The sequence below is a fragment of the Pituophis catenifer genome, unplaced genomic scaffold (genome assembly GCF_029215685.1).
Source record: "Pituophis catenifer annectens isolate HBS135680 unplaced genomic scaffold, rPitCat1.0.hap2 SCAF_12, whole genome shotgun sequence".
Lineage (NCBI taxonomy): Eukaryota > Metazoa > Chordata > Lepidosauria > Squamata > Colubridae > Pituophis > Pituophis catenifer.
In genome coordinates this window covers 1,296,425-1,310,345 of record NW_027256892.1, presented here as the reverse complement: position 1 = coordinate 1,310,345, position 13,921 = coordinate 1,296,425, and the positions used below count along the sequence as shown (strand labels likewise).

Genomic DNA, 13,921 nt, shown 5'->3' with positions numbered 1-13,921 from the left:
TGCTTACAAAGCCATGGTCAACCATTGATATAGAAGCTTTCTCCAAAGATTTAAAGTATCTTTACAGCAGCAAGGGCACCCATTTCTAGTAAAAAGGTGATATAATTTGTTGGAGGGCAGGCGATTCTTCCCCTACCAAACTCCAACTTAACCTATTCTCAAGAAGACTTTGACAAAGGTAACCTCCACTGTCTCCCTTCTTCTGATGCAGGTCTCAGCTGATTCCAGTTCCTCCATGAACTCTGGTGTGATGCTTGTGCGTCCCTCAAGGCTCTCCTCCAGTGGGACCCCAATGCTGACCGGGGTCTCTGAATACGAGTTGCCAGAAGACCCTCGCTGGGAGCTGCCCAGGGACAGGTACCAAATTCTCCTCTTAATTTTGGAAGGGCTCAGCGAAAGAGGCATGTCTAATGTTTGTTAAACAGCTGCGTCATCGGGGAAAGTGCTCGAGCGGAGTACTCGCAATTATAAATTGAAAAAGCAGAGGCAGAAAAATTCCAGAAACATTATGCTCTTTTCCGTAACAAGGTTTTTTTTAAAATAAATAAATAAATAAATAAATAAATAAATAAATAAATAAATAAATAAATAAATAAATAAATAATGCATAGCCAACTTTGAGGATAACATTTCTGAGTCATCAATTAGAGGATTGTTTTTAGCATGAAGTGAGGGAGACCCTTTAAGTCAGTGATGGCTATCCTTTTTGTTGTCACGTGCTGAAAGCACGGACAGGCGCGTGTGACAGGGCGTGTGCGTGCTTGCACCCATAATGCAAATGGGCGTGCAGCCCTCCTAAACACCTCACACCCTGCGCATGCACACGCACCCCCTGCGCTCTCCCTGCCCCCTGCGTATGCGCACGTGACCACTCCCATGCTCGCCCCACACCCCATTTTGGGCCTAGTAGCGCTCCCTGCAGCCTCCTGGGAGCAAAAATAATCCCAGGATTGACCCACCCAGCCCCCCAAGGTCAAACACAACCCTGATGCAGCCCTCAATGAAATCGAGTTTGACACCCCTGTTCTACAAAGTCTCTGAGAAGAATAGTGATATATTTCTTGGATAACTGGTCCAGAATGCGGCCGCGCGGGTGGTGATGGGAGCGACGTGGCGCTTCCATGTGACCCCCCCTCCTGCGCGAGCTGCACTGGCTCCCAGTGGTCTTCCGGGTGCGCTTCAAGGTTTTGATTACCACCTTTAGAGCGCTCCATGGCTCAGGACCAGGGTACTTACGAGACTGCCTTCTGCCACCAATAGCCTCCCACTGACCAGTTCACTCCCATAGAGAGGGGATCCTCAGGGTGCCATCAGCCAAACAATGTCGACTGGCGGCCCCCAGGGGGAGAGCCTTCTCTGTGGGGGCACCTGCCATCTGGAACGAGCTCCCCCCGGAGATACGGAGGATCCAAGATTTACGCACTTTCCGCCGCGCCCTAAAAACATTTTTATTCCAAGAGGCTGGTCTCCCTTTTAAATTGGGTTTTAAATGTTTTACATAAATTGGATGTTTTTAAATTTGTTTTTCAGCCCAAATTATTTAATCTATTTTTAATAGCTTTTAACTTTTGTATGTTATTTGTATTTTTATCTTGGCTGTTCACCGCCCTGAGTCCCCTGGGAGTAGGGCGGTATATAAATATGATAATAAATAAATAAATAAAATAAATAAATAATACAGGCAGTATCACGGAACAGAAAGCCAAAAAAAAAAGGGGGGGGGCTATTTAGACCCACACTTCAACCCTATCGGCTGAAGCTCCAGTGAATTCCCTGCGGAGATTAGCAACACCTTGCTAAATAACTCTGTTTTTTTGCTTTTATTCCAGGTTGATTCTAGGAAAACCTCTGGGAGAAGGTTGTTTTGGGCAAGTGGTCCTGGCTGAAGCAATAGGCTTGGATAAAGACAAGCCAAACCGAGTTACTAAAGTAGCAGTCAAAATGCTAAAATGTAAGTAAGGTTACAGTTTTATTTCTAAGTTTCCACAAAAAAAAACCCTTGTCTTGCTTTTTGCATAAAGCTCCTGATGAGAGCCATCTTGTTCGGTTTGGGGGCCTTCGGAGCCTTTTAATATTTGAACTTGTTTTAACCTGTACATGGGCGTACCCAGTGGTGGGTTTCAAATTTTTTTTACTACCGGTTCCGTGGTTGTGGCTTGGTCGGCGTGGCTTGGTGGATGTGACAGGGGAAGGATACTGTAAAATCTCCATTCCGTCCCCACTCCAGGGGAAAGTAACTGCAAAATCCCCATTTCTTCCCAATCAGCTGGGACTTGGGAGGCAGAGAATAGATGGGGGCGGGGCCAGTCAGAATTTTTACTACCGGTTCTCTGATCTACTCAAAATTTGTGCTACCGGTTCTCCAGAACCGGTCAGAACCTGCTGAAACCTACTTCTGGGCATACCTATTCTTTCACATTAACCGGTGACTGCAGTTTCGGGTCACGTTTCGGACCTCCTTTAATATGTGTGTGCAGATGTGTTTGGAATACAGACACACATAAACACCAAGGATGATTACAATGCGTTAAGCAATAGCCTTCATACTTTTGTATATTTATACAAAGTCAGCTTATTGCCCCCACAAACTGAGTCCTCAATTTACCCACCTTAGAAAGGATGGAAGGCTGAGTTGACCTTGAGCCTGGTGAGAATTGAACTCGCAGTAATTGCAGGCAGCTGGATGTTAAATGCTGCCTTAGTAGGAGGCATTAGCCTCCTACGCCACTCAGGCTCCTATATGAAGAGCCGTGGTGGCGTAGTGGTTAGAATGCAATATTGCAGGCTGACGACTGCCAGCAGTTCAGCAGTTCGATCCTGACCCGTTCAAGGTTGACTCAGCCTTCCATCCTTCCAAGGTTGGTAAAATGGGGATCCAGATTGTTGAGGGCAATAGGCTGACTATAAACTGCTTAGAGAGAGCTGTAAAGCATTATGAAGCGGTATATAAGTCTAAGTGCTATTGCTATCCTTCCTTCCTTCCTTCCTTCCTTCCTTCCTTCCTTCCTTCCTTCCTTCCTTCCTTCCTTCCTTCCTTCTTCTCTCCCTCCCTCCCTCCCTCCCTCCCTTCCTCCCTCTCTTATTCCCTTTCTCATTCTTCTTCTTTCTGGTGGTACAGTGGTTAGAATGCAGTATTGCAGGCTAACTCTGCCCACTGCCAGGAGTTTGATCCTGATCGGTTCAAGGTTGACTCAGCTTTCCATCCTTCCGAGGTGGGTAAAATGAGGACCCAGATTGATGGGGGCAATAGGCTGACTCTGCAGACCGGTTAGAGAGGGCTGGAAAGCACTATGAATGGGTATATAAGTCTAAGTGCTATTGCTATTAATAGGAGATTTATTTCAACTTCCAGTATCTTAACCTCCCTTCAATGTATCTTTGACTCAATCAGGACTTAGTATCTTTTTCCTCCCTAGCTGATGCCACTGAAAAAGACCTGTCTGACCTGATCTCAGAGATGGAGATGATGAAGATGATTGGAAAACACAAGAACATCATCAATCTCCTTGGAGCGTGTACTCAGGACGGTAAGTGCTTCTAAGGGGGAAGGCAGTAGTTCCATGACAGAAGTCCAACTTTGCAGGAAAGTTCATTCCTCGGCATCTTCAACTGGCCACCACCTCAGATGGCCTGCTAGATATCAGAAATGTCACATGAATTGAACTGGGATCGTGATTGTATCATTGTCTCTGCTTAAATGTTCTGACCCAGCTCCCCAAACAGGACAAACCCTCTGTATTTAAATCAATGATTCCTTTAATAGGAGCGCCAGCAGCCTGGCAAAAAGTTTCTCTCTCACTGCAGGCTAACAAGTCTGTCCAGCAGGGAGATGAATAGTTGTCCGCCACATCTATTCATCTCCGACCCCTGCCTTTTATCCCCAGAGCTAGGGTGGAGCTTCGTTAGCAGCAGTGGCTCTTCTGTCCCAAGGACCGGCCCATAGATTTCCACTGCTCTCCTCTCCTCTGCCTTCTGCACATTTGTGTGTCAGGCACCGGACCCAGCTGTTCCTCCTCTTCTTCATCAGCCACCTCCAGACCTGGGGGGTGGTGACTCTCCATCTGAGGGCTGACAGACGGCCCAGGCTCCCCCTCCGTCTCTCTCTCTCTCTCTCTCTCTCTCTGCCAGCTCCAATCCCTCTTCCCCCTCAGAGCTCTCAGGTTGCCTTGATGCTGACCCTGATTCCCACATCTCCTCCTCCTCCTCTGATTCGGCTGCTGGAGAGGCCACAACATTAAAGTTTAGTTTAGTTTAGTTTAGTTTAGTTTAGTTTAGTTTAGTTTAGTTTAGTTTAGTTTAGTTTAGTTTAGTTTAGTTTAGTTTAGTTTAGTTTAGTTTAGTTGTATACCGCCCTACTCCCGAAGGACTCAGGGCGGTGAACAGCCAAGCAATAAAATACATAAATACACAAAATTTAAAACCAGATAAAATCAAATTAAATCATTTTGGCCCAGACAGATTAAAACACCCCAATAATTTAAAAACAGATTAAAATTTACATATTAAAAGAGGGAGGAGATTAGGCCAAGCCCGCTTGATGGAATAAAAAGGTCTTCACAGTGCGGCGGAAGGTGCGCAGATCCGGGATCCTCCGTATCTCTGGGGGGAGCTCGTTCCAGACGGTAGGTGCCCCCACAGAGAAGGCTCTCCCCCTAGGGGCCGCCAGCCGACACTGTTTGGCTGACGGTACCCGGAGGAGTCCCTGTCTATGAGAGCGTACTGGCCGGTGGGAGGCTATTGGTGGTAGTAGGCGATCCCGCAGATAACCAGGTCCTAACCCATTAAAGCTTCTTGTCTTCCTCTATGCCAGGCCCGCTCTATGTGATAGTTGAGTATGCATCCAAAGGGAACTTAAGGGAATATCTGCAAGCTCGCCGTCCTCCTGGCATGGAATATTGCTATAACCCCACCCACGTCCCAGAAGAACAGCTCTCTTTCAAAGACCTGGTATCCTGCGCATACCAAGTGGCCAGGGGCATGGAATACCTTGCATCCAAAAAGGTGAGTAATTGGAAAAAAAGGGAAGGAATGATAAGACTTTGAACAGAGGTGGGCAGAGGACTAGCGGCTTGTGAGGTTCGAGAGCCCCAGAGAAGTAAGTTAGGATGCAAAACAGCAGAGGTGAAGATGTCTCAAGAAAAAAAAGGTGGGATTTTAATAAAGGAGAATATTCGTAGCTCGGGGTTGATATGAGGGGCCCTTGGTGCTCTCTGAGCTTGGTTGTTTTCTTGCAAACGTTTCATTGCCCAAACTAGGTAATCTCATAAATGCTTTTCCTTCTTCTCAGTCCTAGCACTGATGATGTTACCTACTGTGGGTAATGAAAGGTCTACAAGAAAACAATCAAGACACACCCAAATTTTCAGCCTCTTTTAGGGGGGAGGAAGGTGCGTCTTATACTCCGAAAAATACGGTATTTCTAAAAAGACAGGATACAAATAAAACAAATCAAATGTGCTTTGAAAGAATCCAGTGGATTTACCGATCTTCAGTCCCGAAAGCTTTGTCTCTGCCTTCCAGAGCTGCTGCATTGTAGGAAGTCCTGTTATGGTCTGTGTTTTTCTCTTTAGTGCATTCACCGAGATTTGGCTGCCAGGAATGTGCTGGTAACGGAAGACATTGTGATGAAGATTGCTGATTTTGGCCTTGCTCGAGACATTCACCACATAGACTATTACAAAAAGACAACCAACGTGAGTGGCATCTCTCGAAGGGAGCTCAAATTATTCCATTGTCAAGCATTGCAGAAAAGCTCAGTAGGGAACGGTAAAGAAGACATGTGGAAATTTGGAGAAAACTTCACTGACCGAGACCTAGAAATTTCTTAAAAGAAAAGATGAGGGAGGGAGGGAGGGAGGGAGGGAGGGAAGGAAGGAAGGAAGGAAGGAAGGAAGGAAGGGAGGGAGGGAGGGAGGGAGGGAGGGAGGGAAGGAAGGAAGGAAGGAAGGAAGGAAGGAAGGAAGGAAGGAAGGAAGGAAGGAAGGAAGGTGTCAGCACTTCAAGCTGCATTTACTCTAGTGCTGACATAAGAAGGAGAAGTGGAGGCATCTGAAAAGGGACATTTGACTTTTCACCTACTTATTTTCCCTGGAGATAATATCCCCTAGGAGATGGGATGGGAGGGGGGAAATTCCTTTGAGCTGGAGCAGTAGATTATATTTCCCCCTTGCATTCTCTCTGTTGTGGCCCGCCAGCAGCCAGCGGATCTGACAGCAGATTCGGACAGTGAGGAGGTTGGGGAGGAACATGGGCCAGTCCTGGAGTCTGGGGAAGGCTCCGATGAGGGCTCTGCGTCGGAGGCAGAGAGGGGGCCAGGGCCGTCTGACAGTTATCAGCTGCCTTCGGAGTCGGACATCAGTGAGGCAGACAAACAGCTGGAGCCTGTTCCCAGTGTACGCATGCGCAGAGTTGCCAGACGAAGGGAACAGCTGAAGAACAAGGGTCGACTAGGGAGTAAGGCCACAGGTGGACGATGAATGGCTCCTCCCAGAGGGAATAAAAGAGGAGCGAAAGGGGAGTGGAGTTTGCAGGAGACAATTAGTTCATTCCTGCATTCTTGCCAAGTATTGCGGGAGTCTGAAAGATATCGGCCTGGCCGATCTCCAAGCCTGATAAAAGATCGGTAATTGTAAAGTATCTTGAAAGACTGTGGGAGAGGAAAGACTTTTCTGGAGAGGAATTCATTGTAAATTAAATAAAAGGGGTTTATCAGGACGAGGACTTGGCTTCGTGCTGCTGGAGAAGCTTAAGTCAGAACCCTCTCTTCCCCGTGGATCTGGATTAATATGGCCTCTTTTCTGCTTTCTAGGGTCGCCTTCCAGTGAAATGGATGGCCCCAGAAGCCTTGTTTGATAGAATATACACCCACCAGAGTGACGTGTGAGTATTTCTCTGACTCCTTAAAGTACAGTATTAGAAAAGATTTTCAACTGAGCCTGTTGATTCTCTGTATCTCGTACTCTCTACTAGCTAGCTGGATAGCTATTGGGAAATGCCCAGCCTGGCAGCGGGAAGATCTCAAATGCAGAATTAGCTTCAAATCCTTGCGTAGCCATAAGAGGTCCAAAATTGACCCCCGCCTCCCCCATTTAAGGATCCAGAACTGACCTCCTCCTTAAGCTCCATAGAGCCTTATCTATCTGTTCAGGCTGGCAGTCTGGAGAGATTCCTGTATAATAGGCAGAATGTAATAAAGTACTTAAGGGACGCGGGCGGCTCAGTGGCTAAGACGCTGAGCTTGTCAATTCAATTTCAGTTTAATTCAATTTATATGCCGCCCCTCTCCGAAGACTCAGGGCAGCTCACAAATCGATCAAAAGGCCAGCAGTTCAGCGGTTCGAATCCCTAGTGCTGCATAACGGGGTGAGCTCCTGTTCCTTGCCCCAGCTTCTGCCAACCTAGCAGTTCGAAAGTAGGTAAAAAATGCAAGTAAAAAAAATAGGGACCACCTTTGGTGGGAAGGGAACAGCGTTCCGTGCGCCTTTGGCGTTGAGTCTTGCCGGCCACATGACCACGGAGACGTCTTCGGACAGCGCTGGCTCTTCGGCTTTGAAACGGAGATGAGCACCGCCCCCTAGAGTCGGGAACGACTAGCACATATGCGCAAGGGGAACCTTTACCTTAATAAAGTATTTGGCTTGAACCCTACACTTGTGCATTTGATAGCTTCTGCTTGAGAGTAGCAAACGTCTCTGTTACATCATTTCACCACCCTTGCTCCTTGGATATCCTTTTCCAAGCTGCAAAGCCACAAGTGGCACGTAGAATTACCTGCATGCCAAATAAGTGCAAGAAATTATGTCTATGGAGATCCTCAGTCATCCAGGTCATGGTTGTCCCAAAAGTGCTTTTTTTCCAAGAGGCACCTTTTGTTTTTCTTTCGAAGACGTTTCGCTTCTCATCCAAGAAGCGTCTTCAGCTCTGACTGGACGGTGGGGAAATGGAAGGATTAAATCCTGTAAATCCTTCCATTCCATAAAGCATCAATCCTTCCATTCCCCCACCATCCCAGTCAGAGCTGAAGACGCTTCTTGGATGAGAAGCGAAACGTCGTCAGAGAAAAAACAAGGAAGTCCAGTTGCCTCTTGAAAAAAGCACTTTTTTTAAAAAAAAAATTGATTTATATGCCGCCCTTCTCCGGAGACTCAGGGCGGCTTACAATGCGTTAAGCAATAGCCTTCATACTTTTGTATATTTTATACAAAGTCAGCTTATTGCACCCACAAACCGGGTCCTCATTTTACCTACCTTAGAAAGGATGGAAGGCTGAGTCAACCTTGAGCCTGGTGAGAATTGAACTCACAGTAATTGCAGGCAGCTGGAAGCTAAATACTACTTTTAGCAGTAGCATTAGTCTGCTGCACCACTCAGGCTCCTCGGGCAGTGGCGCCTTTTGGGGCAAGAAATGGTGAGTTTTCTGTTCTCACTGCCCATCTACTCCACCTTCAGAGGCTCTGGCTCTAGACAGGAAGTTTGGATAGGATGGAAGGGATGGATGGATGAAAGCTATAGCTCCGGTCTTCACTTTCCTGCCTCAACTGATTCAACTATTATGCTCTCACTGTGTTTACTTACGTCTCATTATGCTTACGGACGGGGGTGGGCTGTTGGGGGTTCGTAGGGGTTCGAGACTTAACCTCTAGCTAAGATTCTCTGCAGTTCAGAGAATCCCCAAATCCCACTCCTGGCTGGCCCCGCCCACCCCCTCCCCTCTCAGGAGTCCCCACGTGGCCTGTTTTGCATGCACGGAGGCCCGGGGAGAGCGAAAAATGGGCCTACTGGAAGTTTGAAGGCCTCCGGAGGGCCTCCAGAGCCTGGGGAGGCCATTTATGCCCTCCCGGAGACTCGAGGAAAGCCTCCGGAGCCCAGGGAGGGCAGAAATGCTAAAGTTTTTGAAGCCCACCCCTGCTTACGGCTTCTCCTTGAAGCTTCTAGTCCTGCCTGTTTAATTAGAATCAGCCTTCTAACCCTTCCCTCCTAACATCCCTCCCCCACCCTTCCCTCCCAAATTTAATTTGGTCACAGATCACAGCTCCCTTAAATTTTCTTACCGTTTTTCAATTAAGGCTGTTACGCTGGGAATTATTCCCAAAGGTGGACTACAGCAGATGTGATTCATCTCCGTTTAATGAAATGCTAATTTCTATAGACAAGAAACAGTATTTTCAGTCTGCATTACTTGACAGGAAGAGTTGGCTGGTGTAAAATCTGCTCTTGGCTTCCCTCTGGTTGCCAGTTTGAGGGCCTCTTCCTTTTGGTGTGTTCCTTTACGCACAAAACCCCTACCAAAGCCCCATACGTCCATAGACCGTCTACCACTAAGTAATATCTTGCTTGTAACTGCTACAGTGTTAAGACATGATGTATCTTATGTGCTAACCAGGTGGTCCTTCGGTGTCCTCTTGTGGGAGATCTTCACCCTGGGGGGCTCTCCGTACCCGGGAGTGCCAGTGGAGGAGCTGTTCAAACTGCTGAAAGAGGGGCATCGGATGGACAAACCCAGTAATTGCACCAATGAACTGTGAGTGCCCAGTTGTGTGGGTGATTTATCTATTTAGTATGATGATGGTGATGATGATATCCATTCAGTTATACCCAACTCTTAACGGATTCTGTGGGCCAGGTCTTCTGATTTTGCATTACTTCTTTTAAGCTTTTCTACCGCGGTTAAAAACGCTGAGCTTGTCAACTGGAAAGCTGACAGGCCAGGTTCGAGACCTGAGCACTGCGGAGGGGATGAGCTCCCGTCATTTGCCCCAGCTCCTGCCCACCTAGCAGTTTGAAAGGATACAAATGCAAGTACCATACAAAATGCCATTGTTTTCATTATTGTCAATTGACAATCCGTTTTTGTCAATGGAAATAATGAAGAAACAGCGGCGGATAACACTTATCACGTTAAGTTATACCACGTGGAATGGTCCCACGGCGACTTGGCCAAGATGAGCTGTCTCATGGCACAGGGTTAGGGCCGGATTATCTGCGAGACCGCCTTCTGCCGCCAATAGCCTCCCACCGACCGGTTCGCTCGCACAGAGAGGGCCTCCTCAGGGTGCCGTCGGCCAGACAGTGCTGGCTGGCGACCCCCAGGGGGAGAGCCTTCTCTGTGGCAGCACCTGCCCTCTGGAATGACCTACCCCCTGAGATACGCATGATATCAGACCTCCGGACTTTTCGTCAGGCCCTGAAAACACACCTATTCCATCTAGCCGGGCTGGCTTGATCCCATCCTCTCAGTTTTAATTGAATTTGGTTTTAATTGGGTTGTTTTTAATATCTTGGGCCGAAATTATTTAATTGTTTTTTAAATTGTTTTTAAATTTTATATGCAATGTTTTATCTTGGCTGTACACCGCCCTGAGTCCCGCAGGAGAAGGGCGGTATAGAAATAAAATAATAATAATAATAATAATAATAATAATAATAATAATAATAATAATAATAATAATAATAATTGGCCATGGCAAAATAGCCGCAGCGAGTTGGCTGCAGCAAGATGGCCGTGGTGCGAGATGTCCCATTCCTCTGTGGTTTTCCACAGCTTAGATGCAGGCACGTTAATTGTTCTCTCTTCCCAGGTACATGATGATGCGGGATTGCTGGCACGCCGTTCCATCCCAACGGCCGACCTTTAAGCAGCTGGTCGAAGACTTAGATAGGATCGTGGCCATGACCTCCAACCAGGTAAAACACCCCCCTACCTCTCCCCCCCTCCCCGAAGTCCATTTTGCCCTAATTAGACTGCTTGGAAGTCTTTACTGCTTTCTTAATGGAGGTGGGTGAATAGATAAGCAAGTAGGTAGGACAGTGGAAAATTATAAGCAGGAGGGGCAAATTATCCGAGATGTTAGGAAGGTTGCTCTATTTTTTAAAATTAAGTTACGACCACTGTAGGGTAAAAATTAAGTGTTTTGATTATTTTTGTCTCGAGTAGAAGGAAATTATCTACTGGTTTTTGACAATAAAGTCAAGAGGGGCCTGGGGCTAAAACAGTTGCCTGATATTTGCAGTTAGGCTAATTTTATTTTTAAATTTGATTTATATGCCGCCCTTCTCTGGAGACTCAGGGCGGCTTACAATGCGTTAAGCCAGTAGTTCTCAACCTTCCTAATGCCGCAACCCTTTAATACAGTTCCTCATGTTGTGGTGACCCCCAACCATAAAATTATTCCTAAAACCATTGAAAATATGTGTTTTCCGATGGCCTTAGGCAACCCCTGTGAAAGGGTCATTCGATCCCCAAAGGGGTCGCGACCCACAGGTTGAGAACCACTGCGTTAAGCAATAGCCCTCATACTTTTGTATATTTATACAAAGTCAGCGTATTGCCTCCGCAAATTGTGTTCTCAATTTACTTACCTTAGAAAGGATGGAAGGCTGAGTCAACCTTGAGCCTGGGGAGATTCAAACTTGCAGTAATTGCAGGCAGCTGAATGTTAATAACAGGCTATTAGCCAGCTGCGCCACCAGGCCCCAATTCTGGATTAAATAGCTTATCAAAACTGGATAATCAGTTCCAGCTTGGTCATGTTGGGGGTACTTTATACTCAGTTCTTGAATGGGGAAGAAGAGATTCCAGTCCATATATCAAGGTAAAGGTAAAGGTTCCCCTCGCACATATGTGTAGTCGTTCCCGACTCTAGGGGGCAGTGCTCATCTCCGTTTCAAAGCCGAGGAGCCAGCGCTGTCCGAAGACGTCTCTGTGGTCATGTGGCCGGCATGACTCAACGCCAAAAGCGCACGAAACGCTGTTCCCTTCCCACCAAAGGTGGTCCCTATTTTTCTACTTGCATTTTTTACGTGCTTTCAAACTGCTAGGTTGGCAGAAGCTGGGACAAGTAACGGGAGCTTGTAAGTGGGGGATCCACCAGAGCAAACACAATTTTTGTGACCAATTCCCCATTTCTCTATTTTTCTCCCACCAACTTGAGAAGAGCATTAGACATTGTTCTCACGACTTTCTCATTCTCTTTTTAGGAATACCTGGACCTCTCTCTACCATTGGACCAGTATTCTCCCAGTTTTCCAGACACTCGCAGTTCCACCTGCTCGTCTGGAGAGGACTCCGTTTTTTCCCACGATCCCCTCCCTGACGAACCTTGTCTTCCCAAGCATCCACCTCACCTTGCCAACGGTGGACTCAAAAGGCGCTGATGTCGCAACATCTGGGGGACCCTTCTGTGCATACGAGTGTGGAGCGTGTGTGTCAGTGAATGAATGGGTGTGCGTCTGTGTGCACAGTCTCCGTCCAGCTGGGCTGGAGGGCGGACCACCGGAGGGGCAGCCGTTAAGGAACTGCGAAAAAGTCCATTCCAAGCAACCAAGCCTACTCATCCTCATCATCTTCGGTACACTGCCATCTGTTGCAAGCCTTAAGCCTTCTGAAGAGTTGCTCATATGAATCTTGTGGGAAGCGGTGTCTAAACAAGAACAACAAAAAGGAAGATCCCGATGTCTGTTCCTACGCAGAAGCATGTTGTTACTTCTCAGAAGGAGATTCTGGAATAGGGGGTAAAGAACGTTCCCGTGAAGGTGGAAGTCCTTCCTTTTTCCCCATTCATCAATCCGAAGCTCTGCGACCTGCGAGAGCTCAGAAAGCAGAGCTGCCACGCACGAGGCTACCTTACCTGTGGGCATCAAGATTCTCTACGCCAGGGGTGTCAAACTCGATTTCGTTCAGGGTTGTGTGTGACCTTGAGGGCCGGGTGGGCGTGGCCAGCTCGACGTCACTTGTGGCGCAGGTGCCTGTGGCGGCCCGTGCACTCTGCCGGCGAAAACGGCGCTCGGGAGGCTGCGACGGCCTCCTGCAACCCTCTGGCAGCAAACTCTGCACGCGGCCCTCCCGAGCTCCATTTTCACTGGCAGAGGGTTGCAGGAGGCCATCGCAGCCTCCCGAGCGCCGTTTTCACTGGCAGAGGCACTGTGGGCCGGTCCTTCGCTGTTTCCAGGGTGGCCCTCCGGGCCAGATCTGACCACCCCATGGGCCAGATCCAGCCCACGGGCATTGAGTTTGACACCCCTGCTCTACTCTGAAAAATCTTTAGCGCCTCCTGTTTGAGGATCTGTTGCCGTCTCATCCAAAAGTGAAGTCCACGCCCATGATAACCACCTAATTCTGGGAGCTATTCTGGCAGCACAACATTCTGCAGGTTGAACAGAGGAAGCTACTCCATTGTTCCTAAGGTGTCTTAGGAGCGCACTGTCCATTGGTACTTTGTTGATCAAACGTGAAAGTGATCTACCACATCATATATCATACACAGCTCTGGTCTAAAATTTAAAGGAGGCAGCCCCCAAGGAATTCAGGGCTTGGACATTTTCAGACAAAACCAAGGAAATTAAAGAAAACTTTTGTACATAGCTGCCACAAAAATGTATAAATATTAATTATATATTTACATGGTCTTTTTTTTTTAATGGTTACCAGAGAGATTATCACCTTGATAGTAAGTTTACTAGTGACTGGTAGGTATCAGTTGCTATAAAAGAAAACCCCCAAACAAATCATATATTTTGCTACTTCTGCTGGTTTTGCTTTGTTTTGTTTTATTATTATTATTTTTTTTAAATTATGTTCTAAAACTTTTATTTTCAGTTTAGGTACTTCAATAAAAACAAATTGCTGCTTTGGTTTTATATGGGATTATATGAAAACGGCGAGTTTGTGGGTAACCAAGCCTTTGGAAGGGAGAAGATTTGAAATCTTACCCATCTCCTGTTATGCACCTGCTCACCTGTACTACAGGCCCCTCTAGACCCAGAGTCCCCCTCTATAAATCCCCTTACTTACTCACTCCCTTGCTGTTAAGATAGAGTGATGCCAGCCATCCTGTTAGGCCTGAAGACTTATAACTTAGTGATTCTAACAAGACTGGGTGCTATTCTTTACCGATAGAAATGGCCAGGGGTGGGATTCGACCGG

At 47.2% G+C, this 13,921-nt stretch overlaps 1 protein-coding gene across 4 annotated transcripts in view; it reads left to right on the top strand.

Moving 5' to 3' along the window:
* The window catches only part of FGFR1 (fibroblast growth factor receptor 1), a 122,621-nt gene extending 109,781 nt beyond the window's left edge, over positions 1 to 12,840 (top strand). For 2 of the 4 annotated variants that reach the window (XM_070952402.1, XM_070952399.1), the window contains 9 exons: positions 212 to 357; positions 1,830 to 1,951; positions 3,417 to 3,527; positions 4,811 to 5,001; positions 5,571 to 5,693; positions 6,809 to 6,879; positions 9,383 to 9,520; positions 10,578 to 10,683; positions 11,977 to 12,840. In XM_070952402.1, the coding sequence (XP_070808503.1) occupies positions 212 to 357; positions 1,830 to 1,951; positions 3,417 to 3,527; positions 4,811 to 5,001; positions 5,571 to 5,693; positions 6,809 to 6,879; positions 9,383 to 9,520; positions 10,578 to 10,683; positions 11,977 to 12,153 (1,185 nt within the window). In that variant the 3' untranslated portion in view covers positions 12,154 to 12,840. The remainder of the gene's footprint in view (positions 1 to 211; positions 358 to 1,829; positions 1,952 to 3,416; positions 3,528 to 4,810; positions 5,002 to 5,570; positions 5,694 to 6,808; positions 6,880 to 9,382; positions 9,521 to 10,577; positions 10,684 to 11,976) is intronic. The other 2 variants (XM_070952400.1, XM_070952398.1) reach the window with 1 other exon arrangement.
* Positions 12,841 to 13,921: the final 1,081 nt, after the last annotated feature.